The 20,667-nt window shown below is 43.8% G+C and overlaps 1 protein-coding gene across 7 annotated transcripts in view; it reads right to left on the bottom strand.

Annotated features, from left to right (window-relative positions):
- Window positions 1–20,667, bottom strand: part of DDX6 (DEAD-box helicase 6) — a 119,610-nt gene that overhangs the window by 43,441 nt on the left and 55,502 nt on the right. For all 7 annotated transcript variants that reach the window (XM_078782162.1, XM_068122975.2, XM_068122981.2 and 4 more), the window contains 2 exons: window positions 2,151–2,280; window positions 1,899–2,045 (listed from right to left, as the gene is read on the bottom strand). In XM_078782162.1, coding sequence (XP_078638288.1) covers window positions 1,899–2,045; window positions 2,151–2,280 — 277 coding nt within the window. The remainder of the gene's footprint in view (window positions 1–1,898; window positions 2,046–2,150; window positions 2,281–20,667) is intronic.

The raw sequence follows: 20,667 nt of genomic DNA, 5'->3' as shown, positions 1-20,667 counted from the left end.
TCTCTCCGCAAAGACCGACTGGACAACCCTCCCATCTACTTTCTCAACAATCCTCTCCAAGAAGTTCTGTCAATGAAGCTTTTGGGTCTCACTATCTACTATGATCTTTCCTGGGAAAACCACATTTCCAAGCTGGCCTCAAAAGCCAGTCGCCGACTGGGCTTCCTCGTCGTGCGAAGTCCTTCCTTGGCACAACTGAGCTCGTCACCACATACAAGGCTTTCATCTGCAGCTCAATGGAATAGTGCTCTCCCATCTGGGCTGGTGCTCCTGCCTCACACCGCGCTCGGCTTCAGGCTGTTGAAACCAAAGCTTTCAGAATCATTAGAATCTCCCACGATGAAGCCGATTATGAGGGCCTTTCACTCACCGCAGGCAAGTAGCTTTGTCTTCTTCCGAATCCTATCCAGCCGAGCTCCCCCAGCTCTACAACACAAATATTCCTTCAGGTCACACAAGATCTGCCAGCAACCCTCTTCTGGTAAAATTGCCAAAATCAAGACTCTGCTCACCTTCACTCCTCTTTTTGCCCACCTCTGGAACAAACTCCCTCACTCTTCAATCCCACTCCTCCCTCCAGGTCTTTACACTTTTCCTGGAAGTCCTAGAGCAGTTGTCCATGTTTTAAACCCAACCCCCCCCCCCCCTTCTATGCCCTCCTCCAAAATCCTCTCCCTCCCACAGATCTCCCGATGTCCCTGTTCTCTGCTGTTGTACTTGTGTGCCTCCCTCTCCCCATCCAGTCTCCCTCTCCCTTTATTGTATGTCCGTTTTTTTTTGTGATAAATGTTAGTTCTCACACGAGCCTCGATCTTGTATACAACAAAATAAAAACAAAAAAGAACGCCTCCAACCCCACACAAAAACAAGTCCAAGCAATCCTTGCTTGATTGGCATGCAATCCTCGATTGCTCGTTCGTCGTTTTTTTATTAGAAAAGGAATACGGTTTGTGGTTACGACTGAAGATGAATAATTATAGCATTAAGAAAAAAAAGAAAAGAGTTGCAGGTGGTGTGTGTTCCACATTTGAACAAATGATGCCAAATTCAACGGGAACATTTTGGTGACTATTCATGAGCAGACGCAATCAAATAAAGTTAGTCACTTGGAAGTGCAATTCGTTAGGGTGATGTCTTTTTGGCCTCTTGAATATTGTATTTTCATGCCATAAACCAATAGTTTGTGGCTTTCATACAAATTTGCTTTCTCAAAAAAGATTAGCACATTCCAAGTCACCCTGGTGTTGGGCTAGCGGCTAGGGTGCCGGCTTAGGATCCTAGGAGGATCCTGGGTTCGAATCCCGGTCGATCGCTGAATTAACGCCAGGGGGGTTGACTCAGCCTGTCATCCTTCCGAGGTCGGCTGAGTACCAGTTCACTGGTAATTCCCTGTTTGTCGTTAAAGGCGGCAAAAAGGGTTGGCGTCAGGAAGGGCATCCGGCCGTAAAACATTGCTTCAAAAAGGGGACCAAAAAAACAACAACAACCACGGTTCGCGAAAAAGGCCAACCCCCGCTTTGCGGGGAAAAATGGCCTCTAAAGGTGGTTATTTACACTCCAAGTCATGCAAGCAAATCCCAGTGATCACCTATGTTGAGCAGAACATTCCACCTGAAGGCATCTTACAATTGACAGAAGCAGAAACACCAAAAAAAGCCTAAAAGTATCAATAGGTATGCTTTTATAACATTTAATGTTGCCCAACTAGAGGTGCCATTGGCAACGAAACTTGGTGTAATTTACATTATATTAATCATTGGTATGAATCTTGGAAATGTATTTGAGGAGGGGGGTGGGGGGGGAAGAAGGAAGAAAAAAAAAAGGGGGGGGGAACAAAAGCCCATTCAGAAAGCTGCACAACTGTTGAGAATGGGATAATGCAGGAAGGCAGTACCAACCTGTTTCATCAAGACGGAGAATATCGTCCCGAAGATTTGTTCCACCAGTCGTAGCCATGACTTTGACTTTGTCCATGTGCTTACTTAGTTCAATACAAATCTGGCTCGTCTGAAGGGCCAGCTCACGTGTTGGCACAATGACCAGTGCTGAGGGAGACAATGCCAAAAAACAAGACAATATGGTTTTGAGGGGGGAAAACAAATACACAAATACACTTACAACTACAGATTCTTCCCTTCTCAACTGAGCACCTTGTATGCGGGGTCGTCGAAGATCAAGACGCTCGAGCAGGGGGATGAGGTAGGCTCCACTTTTGCCTGTGCCATTCTTGGCTCTGGCGAGGATGTCCCGACCGGATAGCGCAATGGGAATGCTCTCCTCCTGAAGAACAAATGTGCATGTCAAGCTCCACTGAGATAGTCAGCCAACTATCCAACCTTACAATGAACCATGGCAAAATGCTTGATCAATACACAAAACTGCAGGCGCAGGTCAAAGATACGGATTTGTTGCAACTATATAAAGCATAAACATAGCGCTATGACAAGCCACATGTCCTGCATCATTTTAACGCTCTTTTCATCCCCCATTTAATCGTATTTTAATAGTATCAAGCCCCCAGTATCCCTGCTGACAAATTTAGATAAATTAAAATTGTGATCACAAACGAGTGAACTCAAGCCCAAACAATTTGCATAAAAGAATTGAAGTTGACTTGTAAAAGTGGGGGTTGGTTGTGTGGAAGTGTAAAATTTATCAATGCATCAAGTGATTTTTATGAGCCACAACCTGTAAAAAAAAAGTGTTTGGGACCTGCATACCTCAACACCAAATTTTGTGTAGGTTAATTATCGCTGGCACTCTGACCAAATTTGCTTGCTCGAGAGAAAATGGTAGATCTCTTCTTCATGGTAAATCATTTTATGACGAAGGGTAATATAATTACAGATAAGATGGTTTTTTTTTGAAAATAGTGTACTTCCCAAATGATAAATGAAATATACAAAAAATGTTTTATAAGTAAAGATAGTGTTTCTTGATAAATAATACGGCTGACAGCTCGCGTCACTGTCTGAGAGAGTAAATTAGTATTCAGAACTGTCCATTGTTTGGTAAAATTAATTACTATCGAGGCTTGCTTGTAAATGCGCTTGGTAAACAAGTTTTCGTTGCGACTGTGAATAATCGACTCAGTACGAGGTCAAACTACCATTGTTTAAAAAAATGATGTAAATATTTGTAAATTATTTACAAGGTGTCCCCTCCCACTTTTGCCTACGTGACTTATGGAGGTTGGTAATTCGAGTGTACCTTTTCCTCTTCCCGACTTGCGATCCACTTCCAAGTTAATCTAATAAATAGTTTTAAAATGGCGTATGGAATCGTCAACATTCTCAGTAAATCTTTCAAAAGAACAATAATTAAACATTGAATTTAAAAAGCTTAGTTCATTAGGGTTGATCAAAGTTAGTCTGCATTTAAGAAGGTGTAGAAAAAACTAAGCTTGTCCCAAATATCCACCACATGCATGGTAGTTGGGTAGGCTAGCTATCTCCGGCATTCTGATCCAAGATTTTCGCAGTACAAATCTTTTGCAACGGTATATACAGTACAAGAGTATACTTCTTCTTACACTGCACAATATATACATAGGTTTTGTAATGTAATGTTATTTGACAATAATGGTAAAGATGAGTTTTGCGGTTGACAAAGATGGATTTGGTGTGCTCGTTTCTAAGATAATATTTAGAAGTTTAATAAGTAAATATATAAAGTTTTGGTAATTTACATTTACATAGTATAAGGTAAGTAAAGATATATCCACTTATTTCTCTCAAATGCTTCACATTTGAAGATAGTCAATGAATGACTTTTACATGTCCTTGAAAATCTCCAAGCAGAATTGGGAGAATCTTGGCGCCACAGAGCCTGGTACGAACAAAGGAAGGACATATCTTCCTCATTAAGTATATTTTAATATGCATTTCTCAATCTCTCCTCACTCAGCGGGATAGCCCTCACTCGAACATTTCACTCGACCAATCACATTGTATCCCTCGATCTTTGCTCCCTCCCACCCCAATATTTCATTCGACCAATACCCACTTCTCCCATCCCTCATCCCTCCCACCTACACTTTGCTCAACCAATCCTACTGCTCTCCTCCCCTTTTCTTCATGCGACCAATCCCATATTCGCTCCTCACTCCACTTTCTCCTCACACTTTCAGCTAGTATAAAGGTCAGCACTGACATCAAATATTAGGATTTTTCACTTGGTTTGTTGTACTTAGGATTTTTCACTTGGTTTGTTGTACTTAGGATTTTTCACTTGGCTTGTTGTCCTTAGGATTTTTCACTTGGTTTGTTGTACTTAGGATTTTTCACTTCAGCTGTGTGATGTTTGAGGGGTTTCTTGCATGCACAGCTCGTTTCACAGCCCCCCACATCTCGATGGGATTTAGATCCGGGCTTTGACTTGGCCATTCCAGAACCCTCCATTTTTCTTTTCAGCCATTCCTTGGTGGATTTACTGGTATGTTTAGGGTCATTGTCATGTTGCAAGGTCCACCTTCGGTTGAGCTTCAACTTCCCGACAGATGGCCTTACATTATCCTCAAGCACCCTCTGGTACAATGAAGAATTCATAGTGGATTCTATGATGGTGAGCTGCCCAGGCCCTGATGCAGCAAAGCTGCCCCAAACCATAATATTTCCACCACCATGCTTTACAGTTGGTATCAGGTTCTTGTGGTCAAATGCTGTCTTTGGTTTTCACCAAACATGTCTTCTGGTACTGTGGCCAAATAGCTCGACCTTTGACATCTGTCCAGAGCATTGTTCCAGAAGTGCTGGTCTTTGCCTCGGTGTTCATTGGCAAACTTTAGTCTTGCCCTGATGTTCTTTCTGGACAGCAAAGGTTTCCTCCTGGCACACCTACCATGTAGATCAAATTTGTGCAGCCTCTTTCTAATGGTAGACTCATGCACTTTGACATCAACAGTGGCAAGAGCTACCTGTAGGTCCCGTGATGACATTCTGGGGGTTCTTAGAGACTTTTCAGCATCTTGCAGTCTGCTCTTGGGCTGAACTTGCTGGGGCGGCCTGGCCTGAACAAGTTGGCAGTTGTTTAGAAGGTTCTCCACTTGGAGATGATCTTCTGGACAGTCCAATGATCGATTTCAAATTGTTTGGAGATCTTTTTAAATCCCTTCCGTCTCATAGGCATCTATAACCTTCCTTCTGAAGGCCTCAGAGAGCTCTTTTGATCTAGGCATGGTGATGCCGCACACTTCAACAACAAAGAGCAAACCAAACTAAATGTCTGAGGTTTAAATAAGACAGGTTCCTCCAAGATCCTCTCCAACGATGTTCTAATCATTTGCACCTGAGCTGGTGCACCTCATCCTAATTTGAGGTATTTGTAGTGATAAATGTAGGGGTGTACTTACATTTTCCACATGCAAGATTTGCATTTGTTTATTTAAATTATACAATGGCCTACAAAATTTAAATGTTTCATGATATTTGTTATGTTATATCACCTTTATCTATCAATATTGTTGAAATGAAGATCAAATAGCTGTATGTTGAAAAAGTCAAAACTTTACATGGGGTGTACTTACTTTTTCACATGACTGTATATATATATATATATATATATATATTGTTGCGGAAATGGCCCTTAGTGGTTTATTAAATATAGAATTAGTTCAGGTCCCCTCTTAGATGTATGTTTACCATAGATCGTCTGTACTGGGATGGTAGTTTTGTGTCGGAAGGTGTAGCAGGCTGTTTTGTGTGGTGCATTGGTGGTGTACAAGAGACGGTTCCCTTTTAATTACATCTTGACAATCAAACAAGGTGCAAGTTCCATTAAGACCGGCCTCGGTTGCAATGCCATGATCGAGGCAATGGATTGACGTGAGAAAGCGCGATTGAGCGGGCAAAAACGACAAGCGCCGTCAAAAACCGGAAGCGGCGCTTCGAGGGGTCGCTGAGCACGTGCGAGGGAGGAGGTGGAAAAAGACGCATGCGTCGATGGCGTGTGAACAGGCCTTTGCGGCGGGTTCCCGCCGGAGAGCTCTCTCCGCGCGTGGTTGAGCGGGAGACACGGAAAATCGTGCTGATCGTGTGGCCGATAAGGAGAGCGGGTGGCCGCCATTTCGCGACGCTTGATGCGTGGCCGATAAGAGGGCGGGCCGCCATTTGGCAGACTGCAGGCCCAAGCGGGGCCTTCAAATCCGGCGACATCGGCTTGTTACGAGCTGCATTCGCCCTTTTCACATCTTCACCTCTCGTCCATCAACACCACCAAGTACCCCCTGTCTTGTATGAATGTTGTCCAGGCCTAAGGTTTATCTCGTTAGGGTCACCCCGCGAAACCCTTAATTATAGCTCCCTAGATAAGAGCGGGTTATTACTCATAGTTGAATTATAATGTTATCATGAACGCCTTGCTTGTTTTGTGTACCCTAATGTTCCCCCATTAAATCTGGTTGATTCGTATGGAAGTTGCCGCACTGCATTCATCTGTGTCGCATTGAAGAGCAATCCGCTCGATTTGTAATTAAAACCAAGCTGGCTACAGGTTGCGGCAGACTTCGCTCGGTCTCTGACAAACCCAACCTGTAGCGACGGGTGTCTCCCCAACTGGCAAGGCACAGGTGTAATTTGGTATCGCGATAGAGGCGCGTAACCCGAGATCTGTGTCGAACCAGCCGGCGTTGCACCCGTGGGACGGCCGTGCCGGGAGGCGCGACCCGTCACCTACAACATATATATATATATATATATATATATATATATATATATATATATATATATATATATATATATATATATATATATATACATATATACATACAGTGGAACCTTGACTTACGAGTGCACCAACTTACGAGTTTTTCGAGATACGAGCCGTCGCTCGGGCGGTTTATTGCTTTGAGATGCGAGCCGAGATCCGAGTTACGAGCTTTCGCCACCCGCCACCAGGTGGGTTCCGGTCACGTGGTTATCTTGCCGTGCAAGTACAGTATCTCTGCCGTATATCGCTGCATTTTTGTTTTCGCATGTTGGTTATTTTGAGTTTACGCCAGCCGCCACCAGGTGGGTTCCGGTCACGTGGTTATCTTGCCGTGCAAGTACAGTATCTCTGCCGTATATCGCTGCATTTTTGTTTTCGCATGTTGGTTATTTTGAGTTTACGCCAGCCGCCACCGGGTGGGTTCCGGTCACGTGGTTATCTTGCCGTGCAAGTACAGTATCTCTGCCGTATATCGCTGCATTTTTGTTTTCGCATGTTGGTTATTTTGAGTTTACGCCAGCCGCCACCGGGTGGGTTCCGGTCACGTGGTTATCTTGCCGTGCAAGTACAGTATCTCTGCCGTATATCGCTGCATTTTTGTTTTCGCATTTTGGTTATTTTGGAAAATTTCTTAGTTTTAACCATGGGTCCTAAGAAATTGAGTACCAAGGGCAGTACTGAGAAGAAGAAGAGGATAATGTGCTTGGATATAAAACACGCAATCGTCGAAAAACATGAGCGAGGTGTGCGTGTTGTCGACTTGGTGAGGCGGATGTGAAGGCAGCTGAAGATTTTATTATAACTTTTGCCGAACTGATAGAAGCCGAACGATACATCCCCCAGCAAATCTTCAACTGTGACGAGACAGGGCTCTTCTGGAAAAAGATGCCGAGGAGGACGTATATAACGGCAGAGGAGAAGAGCATGCCAGGCCACAACTTGTTCAGAGTGCCGGCGATAGCTCGCCTTCTCTTTGTGGAAAACACGGTGAGATCCTTAACATCCAACAACTAATGGGACGCAAACGGGGCGCCCAGTTTAGCGGTACACACATTGATGAATCACCCTGCCTGTGATTCACCCATGACAGGTTATAGCTGGGTCGGGATTCAAACCCAGGCTGGACAGTTTAGACTTTAGAGTCAAGTGTGCGTACCTCCAGTCCAGGCCATCCTGCCAACTTGTATGCTGCATACAGGTGAAATATAAAGCGCGAGATATTTTTATATATACTGCATATTTAAAAAAAAATTGGTGTGGTTTTTGGCGGGCTGGAACGGATTAATAGCATTTCAATGCATTTTAATGGGGAAATTTGATTTGAGAAACGAGCAATTTGAGTTACGAGCTCAGTCACAGAACGAATTAAACTCGTAAGTCAAGGTTCCACTGTACACATGTACATATATATATATATATATATATATATATATATATATATATATATATATATATATATATATATATATATATATATATATATATATATATATATATATATATATATATATATATATATATATATATATATATATATATATATATATATATATATATATATAGTTACGGATCTCTCCGTCGGCCTTCTTCCACTTGTCAAGGGGGGGATCAACCCCCTTGTCTTTGACTGACCGACGTGAGTCCTGAAGTTGCACAGCTACCCCCAAAGAGGCAGGTGCACAACCTTGCTCGTAACCGCGGACAGATGTTAATTGCCGAGCGGTCTAGCAACCGCGGCACGAACCATTAGCAGAGACTAACCCGATCCTGAACGTTGGCCAAAATCACGCCACAGGTTTTCAATGAGGGAAATCACAAAGACGCCGGATGTAAGGGAACGAAAGGCAAGGTAGGAAGAACAAATCTAATTTATTATTATTATTTACAAGACCAAAAGAACCAAGGAGAATGGAAAGATAAGAAAATAACGACAGAAAGAGGGACGGACCAGAAGGACACAGTGCAACGCTAGCTTACCTATGGCAGTCTTACTTAAACCCAGGGACAAGACAAAAGACAGACTACAAGCACACTTACACGGGGGATGACGACAGGAATGGCAGGAGGTGGATGGCTGGAGGGGGAGGAAGGTTCAGCTGGACGCTGCCTGGAGCTTGATCCCGCACGGGACGGCGGGCTGGACATCGACGGCCACCAATGCCACCGATATCTGGTTCCCGCTTAGCAGCGGGTCGAAGCTGCGTGGTGGAGTCAAAGCTGCGTGGTGGAGTCAAAGCTGCGTGGTGGAGTCAAAGCTGCGTGGTGGAGTCAAAGCTGCGTGGTGGAGTCAAAGCTGCGTGGTGGAGTCAAAGCTGCGTGGTGGAGTCAAAGCTGCGTGGTGGAGTCAAAGCTGCGTGGTGGAGTCAAAGCTGCGTGGTGGAGTCAAAGCTGCGTGGTGGAGTCAAAGCTGCGTGGTGGAGTCAAAGCTGCGTGGTGGAGTCAAAGCTGCGTGGTGGAGTCAAAGCTGCGTGGTGGAGTCAAAGCTGCGTGGTGGAGTCAAAGCTGCGTGGTGGAGTCAAAGCTGCGTGGTGGAGTCAAAGCTGCGTGGTGGAGTCAAAGCTGCGTGGTGGAGTCAAAGCTGCGTGGTGGAGTCAAAGCTGCGTGGTGGAGTCAAAGCTGCGTGGTGGAGTCAAAGCTGCGTGGTGGAGTCAAAGCTGCGTGGTGGAGTCAAAGCTGCGTGGTGGAGTCAAAGCTGCGTGGTGGAGTCAAAGCTGCGTGGTGGAGTCAAAGCTGCGTGGTGGAGTCAAAGCTGCGTGGTGGAGTCAAAGCTGCGTGGTGGAGTCAAAGCTGCGTGGTGGAGTCAAAGCTGCGTGGTGGAGTCAAAGCTGCGTGGTGGAGTCAAAGCTGCGTGGTGGAGTCAAAGCTGCGTGGTGGAGTCAAAGCTGCGTGGTGGAGTCAAAGCTGCGTGGTGGAGTCAAAGCTGCGTGGTGGAGTCAAAGCTGCGTGGTGGAGTCAAAGCTGCGTGGTGGAGTCAAAGCTGCGTGGTGGAGTCAAAGCTGCGTGGTGGAGTCAAAGCTGCGTGGTGGAGTCAAAGCTGCGTGGTGGAGTCAAAGCTGCGTGGTGGAGTCAAAGCTGCGTGGTGGAGTCAAAGCTGCGTGGTGGAGTCAAAGCTGCGTGGTGGAGTCAAAGCTGCGTGGTGGAGTCAAAGCTGCGTGGTGGAGTCAAAGCTGCGTGGTGGAGTCAAAGCTGCGTGGTGGAGTCAAAGCTGCGTGGTGGAGTCAAAGCTGCGTGGTGGAGTCAAAGCTGCGTGGTGGAGTCAAAGCTGCGTGGTGGAGTCAAAGCTGCGTGGTGGAGTCAAAGCTGCGTGGTGGAGTCAAAGCTGCGTGGTGGAGTCAAAGCTGCGTGGTGGAGTCAAAGCTGCGTGGTGGAGTCAAAGCTGCGTGGTGGAGTCAAAGCTGCGTGGTGGAGTCAAAGCTGCGTGGTGGAGTCAAAGCTGCGTGGTGGAGTCAAAGCTGCGTGGTGGAGTCAAAGCTGCGTGGTGGAGTCAAAGCTGCGTGGTGGAGTCAAAGCTGCGTGGTGGAGTCAAAGCTGCGTGGTGGAGTCAAAGCTGCGTGGTGGAGTCAAAGCTGCGTGGTGGAGTCAAAGCTGCATGGTGGATTCAAAGCTCATCTCATCTCTTCCCATCCTATCTCCTCCCATCTCATCTCATCTGAGGTGGGGGCGTCCCGCCGCGGGTTATATTGACCACACCCCCGAACCTTCGCGAACCTCCCCGAGCGTTCTCTCCCCGCCCTCTCAAGCCAAACCCCTTGTTCTTGGTTGGTTGTTCGGGGCTGGCTCACTCCTCCCCTCTATGACGAGGTGGAGACACACCTTTCTTCTCCGAGATTACCTCGTGGCTAATGGAGTCTTGCGGCGAAGAACACAACCCCAAAGCAACAGCGGCGAACGCCGCCTTGCTGGCAGGTTTTCGGAGGCCATGGGGATATTTCAGGGGATTCTACCTTATTTCACTTCGGTGCAATGCAGTGTCAATTAATGGAAGACAGAGCCTTAAACTAATACACATAATAAGGAGATAACTACTAAAAAGGGAAATCTATGATTTGCTACGTGATTGTATATGGACTAACTAAGGGACGACCTTTGACCTTTACACACAACACGGAGGGTGATATTTAGACACAAAAAAACAATTCTCAAATCCACAATATATATATATATATATATATATAGTTGCGGATTCGGGTGTCGGCGCTCCCCTTATCAAGGGGGGGTTAATCACCTTGTCCTTTCAGCTGGCCGTCCCGAGTCCTGGAGCTATGACGTCACTTCCGGTCAGCGCTGAATAAGGTGGTAGGCTAAATTGTTCCTATTACCTAATTACCAGCGCCTTCCGGGAAGCGAGGAAATGAGCCCCGCCCGAGCCGTAGCGGTAATGGACACGCCGAGCGAAGCGAGCCACGACTCAGGCCGTTAACAAGAACTAAACCCGATTCTGAGCGGTTCCTATCGTGCCACAGGTACTCAATTGGGAAAAGACTAAAGCGATCGGATAAGAGGAAACCAGAAGGTAGGAAGAACAAATATTGGTTTATTCCAAATATACAAGAAAAGAGGAAACAAAAGGATGTACAAGAAGAAGAAGGACACAGGGCAGGCTTAACTATACAGTCTTAACTTACCTCAGACAAACACATACTCATACGGGATGGTAGCTGGTAGGGGGGAAGGTCCAGGTATATGTCCAGGCTCCTCGTCCGGTCCCGACTTGTGCCGTGGTGGTGATGGAAAAAGGCCGCAGGCCGGCAGCGCGCCGCGTGTCGTTGACCACGAGCGGACCTTACATATATCGGGGGAACTGGGATGCGGCGTACGTAATAAACGCACTCTCTCTCTCTCTGTCAATGTTCGTATCAAAAGGCTTTGCCACGATCAGACGTTTCCGCACAGTCCGTGCAAAACGAAGTCCCCCAGCGCAGTTCGTTACAATCGAGCTCTCTCACGCAGTCCTTGCGCAGTGCGCGTTCCCCAGCGAGTCCGTGAAAGGGCTTGGCGCTCGCGCTTATATAACGCGCTTTCAGATCAATCCACGCACTTGGAAACCACGCCCGCCAGCGAGCTCACCTCAGCCCTGGTTGGCTGCTAAGGGCTTACCGGCTCCGCCTTTGATGGCTGGTTGACAGGGCCACACCTTGTCCTTGGCGCTCCGCCCCCTTCTTCCTCGAGCTTGACCGCGTGGTTAATGGCGGCGTCTGAGCGAACACTAACCAAGGCGCATAACAGAATTGGGAGAGAGAGGTTGGCAAAATGGCCGGAATGGATTGGGATTCTTATTTAATTGATGCGACGCAGATTCAACTATTGGGAACACGGCCTTATCTGAAACACATAATAATGAAACAACTGGGATTTCTAAGGTGACCTACGTGTTGCTGTGGCCTAACTATGGGTGCTACCTTTGACCTTTTAACGATGAGAATTATTTACAAGTATTTACACAAGTGAGGGTTCTAAAACCGCAACAATATATAACAAGCGTTACGCCTAGGTCCCCCGTCGGTGAAGTGATGTGAGTTGACAAAGTGGAAGACGCAGAAAACATGCTATGATATGATATTTCGCTCACAAGGTTCAGACATACATGGAGGTGGCCATCTTGGATTTTGACGTGGCCACCCAATTTTCAATAGCGTTCTTCCTTATGCCTAGATACACCCACACACCAGATTAGAAGTTGGTACTTCGCTTATTTTTCAAGATATTTCGCTCACAAGGTTCAGACATATATATGGTGGCGGCCATCTTGGATTTTGACGTGGCGCCCCAATTTTCAATAGCGTTCTTCCTTATGCCGAGATACACCCACACACCAAATTAGAAGTTCGTACTTCGCTTATTTTTCAAGATATTCATCTCACAAGGTTAAGACATACATGGCATCAGACATACATGGCGGCGGCCATCTTGGATTTTGACGTGGGTTGCAACCACACACCAAATTCGAATGCGGTCCTTCGCTTACGCACGCCCGCTCGCACGCAAACACACACGCACGCATGGACACACGAACGGAGGGGAAAGCCATAGTCCCCCTTTCGCTACGCTGTGCGACGGGGGACAATAATTAATTTGGATGTAACTTGGTGGACAGTGTCAATGTGCAAGGAGAAATTGGGATCAATTGAGAAAAATTGCCCATTAAAATGTATTCACATTTAAATCGGAGATTGAATCAATTCCTTAGTAAATCTGGATGAACTTGGGAAAATAAAATTTAAATATGAAAGATTTGTCTACCATAAAGCTTCAAAATATAAAAAAAAAAAACGTTACGCCTAGGTCCCCCGTCGGTGAAGTGATGTGAGTTGACAAAGTGGAAGACGCAGAAAACATGCGATATGATATTTCGCTCACAAGGGTCAGACATACATGGCGTCGGCTATCTTGGATTTTGACGTGGCGACCCAATTTTCAATAGCCTTCTTCCTTGTGCCTAGATACACCCAAACACCAGATTAGAAGTTGGTACTTTGCTTATTTTTCAAGATATTTCACTCACAAGGTTCAGACATATATATGGTGGCGGCCATCTTGGATTTTGACGTGGCGACCCAATTTACAATAGCGTTCTTCCTTTTGCCGAGATACACCCACACACCAAATTAGAAGTTGGTACTTCGCTTATTTTTCAAGATATTCATCTCACAAGGTTCAGACATACATGGCGGCGGCCATCTTGGATTTTGAGGTGGCGACCCAATTTTAAACAGCGTTCTTCCTTGTGCCGAGATACAGCCACACACCAGATTAGAAGTTGGTACTTCGCTTATTTTTCGAGATATTTCGCTCACAAGGTTCAGACATGTATATGGTTGCGGCCATCTTGGATTTTGACGTGGCGACCCAATTTTCAATAGCGTTCTTCCTTATGCCGAGATACACCCACACACCAAATTAGAAGTTGGTACTTCGCTTATTTTTCAAGATATTCATCTCAAGGTTCAGACATACATGGCGGCGGACATCTTGGATTTTGACGTGGCAACCCAATTTTCAATAGCGTTCTTCCTTATGCCTAGATACACCCACACACCAGATTAGAAGTTGGTACTTCGCTTATTTTTCAAGATATTCATCTCACAAGGTTCAGACATACATGGCATCAGACATACATGGCGGCGGCCATCTTGGATTTTGACGTGGGTTGCACCCACACATCAAATTCGAATGCGGTCCTTCGCTTACGCACGCACGCAAACACGCACGCACGGACGGACGGAGGGGAAAACCATAGTCCCCCTTTCGCTCCGCTGTGCGACGGGGGACAAAAAATTGATCAACTATGGCGTCCATTGTGAACGTCTGCATAACGTTACCTGTTGGTCTGATTTCCAGGTTTGGAACGCTGTCAAAATGATTGGATCTACTTGGTGTTAATTCAAGGGCTGTTACGATTAACCATGTCATTAAATGCTACCAAAATCGAAACGATTTATCTTTGTTGAGCACCAAAATCTGTCTATCAAATTTTGTCCGTGTGCATCGCTAAGCTTTTGAGATATGCTTCACGATTCAGGTTAGACAATAATTAAGCGCTTTGTGGAAAGGCAATGGCAAACCACCCAATGCCATACACGATATTTCCAGCACGATCGTGGTGTGAGAATGCAAGTAACTGCTCATCTCGCCTGTCCCGTGTGCAGAATGTCGGACAGTATTGAACAAATTAATACAGTAAAGATTATCATGGCGTTTTTAAATCCCAAAGTCAATGACAGGGTTGATGGATTAAAGCGGCATGTGTTTCATGAACCAATGATATTGTTCGTTGTTAATGGAACGGCTAGCGACAAGCGTTTGAGTGACAACCACCCTCTGGTCGAGGCTCATACAAAGGGGATACTTATTGACGCGGCACCCTTACAATAGCTATTTAATGGTGAGGGTTGTGGTTTGACTCGATTTTGCGAAATTAACATTCTTTGTACAAGTTAAATTGTGTTGTGACATGAAGGATTTTTTTTTTTTTTTTTTTTTGTATACTGAATCTGAATTGGAGTTGTGACATGGTGCAGACAGACGGGAGGTTGCGATGTTGGTGCCGTGGATGCAGTGCCCCAATTCTGATAAATTGGTATTTACACATCACTGGAATTGGTGGTGGTACAAAGATTGGTGCATGTTCTGGAACACTTCGATGTGACGTGTCAAGGGTCATTTTGGGCAAGTGAAACGGTGAACATTTTGCTCGAAATTTGAGTTACTAGTTTAATTGGTGACCAAAAAATTATGTTACTGCATTGTATGACAATAACTGAAGGAATTATAAAATTGCTATGAGATGAAATTATATTTTAGGTGTTGGTGTAAAAGTAATTACCTAGAAAAAAATATATATCTGAAGAGTTACGGACATAATTTAGGCAAAATATGGCAGAATAGTTGTCAATATTCAAGGCACATTTCAGGATGCTTGATGTTTTTTAAATTTCAAAGTCAAAATTTTAATGCCCGTTTCTAATTTTTCTGTCAGGCAGAAGGATCGCACCTGATGTCGAGCAGCAGATAGTTTGTCCACATGACAACCATACACCTGTGTATATATATTGTTACGGTTTTTAGAACCTTCACTAGTAAATTTTAGTAAATGTATCCCTTATAAATATCCCCCCGTAAAGATTCCCATCAATTGGCTTGAAGATCGCACCCTAGTTCGTCCATGAACAAACACGTAGCGAACCATAGGACCTCTTCGTAGTTATTTCATTATTATGTTTCAGTTAAGGACCTGTTCCCAATAGTTGAATCTGCGTTGCATTAATCAAATAAGAGTAGGCCCAAACTTCCCTTCAAAAGCGGTGCGAGTGGTTTGCTAATTCCCCACCAGCCGCCATTAGCCATGCGGTCGGGCCGAGAAGGGGGAGGAGCCGCCAGATCACGGGCGTGGCACGTCAACGCGTCATCGGAGGTGGAGTCAGCAAGCCCTTACCGGCCAACCAGCACCGCGGTGAGCCAACCGGTAGGCGTGCCCTCGGAGCCCGCGGCTTGATACGGCCGACAACAATAAAGGCGGACGCGGGGGACTGCTTAGGGAGATGAGTGATCCAGCCGAACCGAGAAGTTGAGAGAGTTGAGTGGAGTTGGAAGAGAGTTGGACAAAGGCAGAGAGAGACGAAGCTGCGCGGAGCTCTGACAAGCTGCTTCAAACAGCCCTACCGCGTGAAACGAATACGTGTACCTGCCGCTGGCTGCTCGCTTCCAGCCCGGAGCGTGGACCTGGAGCGGACCTCTTTGCTGTGCCCTGCCGAACCTTCCAGCCCTGTCGTCCCACCAGGACCTTCTTCTTCCAGTGATTCCTGCCTGCTATTCCCTTGTCGTGTAAGTCTGTTGTCTGTCCTTTTTGTTGTCTGGGATTTAATACAAGACTAAGGCTGCCCTATGTATCTTCTTCTTCTTCTTCGTCCTGTATATTACTTTGGTTTCTCTTCCTTTGGTTTTCTGTACATAATTAATAAATGTCTGTTATTTCTTACCTTTGGTTTCTTCTTTCTCATCCGATCGTTTTAGTCCCTTCCTTCAATTGAGTACCTGTGGCACGATTCGGCCAACGCTTTATAATCGGGTTAGTCTTTTGTTAACGGCCTGAGTCGTGGCTCGCTTCGCTCGGCATGTCCATTACAGTCCCGGCTCGGGCGGGGCTCATTTCCTCGCTTACCGGAAGGCGCTGGTAATTAGGTCATAGGAATAATTGGCCTACTACCCTATTCAGCGCTGACCGGAAGTGGTGAGATAGTTCCAGGACTCGGACGGCCAGCTTAAAAGACGTGGGGATTAAACCCCCCTCGGTAAGGGGAGTGCCGAAACTGAGATCCGTAACAATATATATATATATATATATATATATATATATATATCTATATATATCTATATATCTATATATCTATATATCTATATATCTATACACAAAGAATTAAGTTAAGCACCCCCTAATATATATTCTTTGTGTATGTATATGTATACATTGGCATATATTCTAAGGTATGTGAGATCAAATAATGATTGGTATGACATTAGCAATTATCCATTGATGAAATTGAGTGATCAAAGTGAAAAAAAGTGATTGGTTGAGTCAGTGATCCGATCACGTGGGTCCTACACACGTTATTGACGCAAAGATCGCTAGAGGTCTTCTCAGAACAATGACTGCACGTTAGAAAACATAAACGTCATCCACACTGTCCGTGATGGACCTATAGCTCCATACTTAAATTGAGGTGAAAATATGCCTAAAATTCCCAAAAAATTTCACCTTAAAATATTCAGAATAAAATATTGAAAACGGCATGATTGTTATGTTTTTATGTGACCATAATATCACTTCTCCAGAAAATATAGCAATATCATGGGTATATTACACTTTTGACGACAACAAACTTGTAATGTGCGAGGTTGTAAAAAAACGGGGGGGGGTGCTTAACTTAATTCTTTGTGTATATATATATCTATATATCTATATATATCTATATCTATATATATTTATTTATATATATATATATATATATATATATATATATATATATATATATATATATATATATATATATATATATATATATATATATATATATATATATATATATATATATATATATATATATATATACAGTGGAACCTTGACTTACGAGTGCACCAACTTACGAGTTTTCCGAGATACGAGCCGTCGCTCGGGCGGTTTATTGCTTTGAGATGCGAGCCGAGATCCGAGTTACGAGCTTACGCCACCCGCCACCAGGTGGGTTCCGGTCACGTGGTTATCTTGCCGTGCAAGTACAGTATCTCTGCCGTATATCGCTGCTGTTGTGTTTTCGCATGTTGGTTATTTTGGAGCTTACGCCAGCCGCCACCAGGTGGGTTCCGGTCACGGTTATCTTGCCGTGCAAGTACAGTATCTCTGCCGTATATCGCTGCTGTTGTGTTTTCGCATGTTGGTTATTTTGGAGCTTACGCCAGCCGCCACCAGGTGGGTTCCGGTCACGTGGTTATCTTGCCGTGCAAGTACAGTATCTCTGCCGTATATCGCTGCTGTTGTGTTTTCGCATTTTGGTTATTTTGGAAAATTTCTTAGTTTTAACAATGGGTCCTAAGAAATTGAGTGCCAAGGGCAGTGCTGAGAAGAAGAAGGATGATGTGCTTGGCTATAAAACACGCAATCGTCGAACAACATGAGCGAGGTGTGCGTGTTGTCGACTTGGCGAGGCAGATGTGAAGGCAGCTGAAGATTTTATTACAACTTTTGCCGAACTGATAGAAGCCGAACGATACATCCCCCAGCAAATCTTCTACTGTGACGAGACAGGGCTCTTCTGGAAAAAGATGCCGAGGAGGACGTATATAACGGCAGAGGAGAAGAGCATGCCAGGCCACAACTTGTTCAGAGTGCCGGCGATAGCTCGCCTTCTCTTTGTGGAAGACACGGTGAGATCCTTAACATCCAACAACTAATGGGACGCAAACGGGGCGCCCAGTTTAGCGGTACACACATTGATGAATCACCCTGCCTGTGAAACACCGACATGACAGGTTATAGCTGGGTCGGGATTCAAACCCAGGCTGGACAGTTTAGAGTCAAGTGTGCGTACCTCCAGTCCAGGCCATCCTGCCAACTTGTATGCTGCATACAGGTGAAATATAAAGCGCGAGATATTTTTATATATACTGCATATTAAAAAAAAAAATTGGTGTGGTTTTTGGCGGGCTGGAACGGATTAATAGCATTTCAATGCATTTTAATGGGGAAATTTGATTTGAGAAACGAGCAAATTGAGTTACGAGCTCGGTCACAGAACGAATTAAACTCGTAAGTCAAGGTTCCACTGTATATATATATATATAAATATACACAGGCATTAAACCACCAAGAGTCTCATTGAAATGATAAACACCTTCCTCACATCAAGTTTAAGACTTCATAGCTATATTTACTTTAAGAGATTCACATAAGACTCATGGATAAATGGAAGTTGAAGGAAATAAGAAATGGGGATCACATGATTTCACCCATATCTAATGAGACTTTATAATGTTAATCTTTGTGTCACCCATAAAGCACAGAACATAAACAAGAATTGTTTTTTTTTAAAGGAATATAGTACTGATGAAATCTCCATGTTCTCCACATGTAGCTTTGTTGAAAAACGGATGAAGATGAAAATTGACGATTATTGGGAGAATGATAATGGGTCTAACTCTGTGAAATTGTTTTTAAGTCACAGGTAGAGGTGTTACTAGGAAACAACAGTACAGACAGCCAAGCAAAATGAGTATAAAGACATTGACCAACCAAGATGCTGCATATCTTTGTTGATGCTGTGACCTTGTTTGTTTCAATTACAGTAGGAATTAATAGGATTGCTATTAAATGATATTTTCAATTGGATGTTAAAGCAATGAAGAGTTTTATGGGATTAAAATGTCATATAGCGACATCATGGAAAAGCTAATGTTAATTGTTGGATGGCAGAGGTAATGGTGCAGTTTAATGTTCACACTGTTTGGGCAATAATGCTCTATGCAACATGATCCTAAAAGAACCCATCCCTACATCTAAGGACCAGGGAGGGAAGGAATGGAAATTTGAGGCATTAATGTTACAAAAACTCAAAATATCTATGTTTGGATGTGCAGTCATTAAAAAAATAAAATAATATGATAAACGTTCCACATATCACTGCATACGAGGCATTCTTATGGGGTTAAATTTTTTTTTTTTTTAAATGAATGAAGGTGCATTCATGAGGAAATACATTTTTGTCTGTTGAACTAATAGTTGTAGAGAAGAGGTGGTATTCTTCATCATTGAGAAATCGAGCGAAGGGCAATGTTAAATAAGCTATTTGGAAAATTGGCAAAATTGAAGGACTATGTATTATTATGATGTTGTTTAAGTACGAAAGGTGCGTGGTCACCAATTCAAAGGCAATGGAAGATATGTCTTTGGGAAGTTTGCAAAATTTGAGGAATCTTGCATGGGTCCAGCAAAGCATTTTTTTCAGTTTATTGGAAGTTGGATTTTGTAAAATATATAAAGACATATGTGGGTACAGACATATATATATTTAAAAAATAACCACCTTTAGAGGCCATTTTTCCCCGCAAGCGGGGGTTGGCCTTTTTCGGGGACTGTGGTTGTTGTTTTTTTGGTCCCCTTTTTTGAAGCAATGTTTTACGGCCAGATGCCCTTCCTGCCGCCAACCCTTTTTGTCGCCTTTTTACGACAAACAGGGAATGGGTACAGACATATGTTAGGTGTAAATTGACAATTTTCTGATTGGATTAAGATATGACCAAATATATGGTTTAATGTAACCACAGAAGAAAATAATAGATTTGGGACATTTTGTAAAATTTTGAATGATGAGAAGATTCATAAAATTAATTTTATTTATTTAATGGAAAATATTTGGGTTACAAGTGGAGAAGCATGGTTGAAATTACGATCCAGTGGATGGTCAATCATTAGTACTGCACGTTTTATCACAATAGATATGTTAAGATATTGTGTTATAATTAAGGATATGAACAAGATGTAGTGGTGAACCTTAAAAAGGGAGGAAAAACACAAAATTTATGAACTATTGAGCATGCTGTTACGTAGTTAAAAAAAAAAAAAAACGCGATGTAACATGCACCAACACCATACATTTTTAAAAATAACTTCAGGCATCTACATACCGGTGTCATTTGTATTCACTAGTTAAATTGGAAACACGTAAATTGTAAAAATTTGATAAAACGGTTATTTTTCTTGTAAAAATAAAAAAAATAATAAAAGGAGTATCCAGGAAAAGGATGTTCAAGTGAACTTTGTGCTGTGAAAAGAATGTCAAGTTAATGGAACCGTTTTGTTTCATCAATTTTGTTCAATTTGAGTTCAAATAATCAGTTTTATCACAATTCATAACAAATGATGAAGGGATGCTTCAATTAATTGAATGAAATGTGAATCTTGAACCAGAAGGA

The sequence above is a fragment of the Myxine glutinosa genome, chromosome 7 (genome assembly GCF_964187855.1).
Source record: "Myxine glutinosa chromosome 7, kmMyxGlut1.1, whole genome shotgun sequence".
Lineage (NCBI taxonomy): Eukaryota > Metazoa > Chordata > Myxini > Myxiniformes > Myxinidae > Myxine > Myxine glutinosa.
This window is presented reverse-complemented; position numbering and strand designations above follow the sequence as displayed.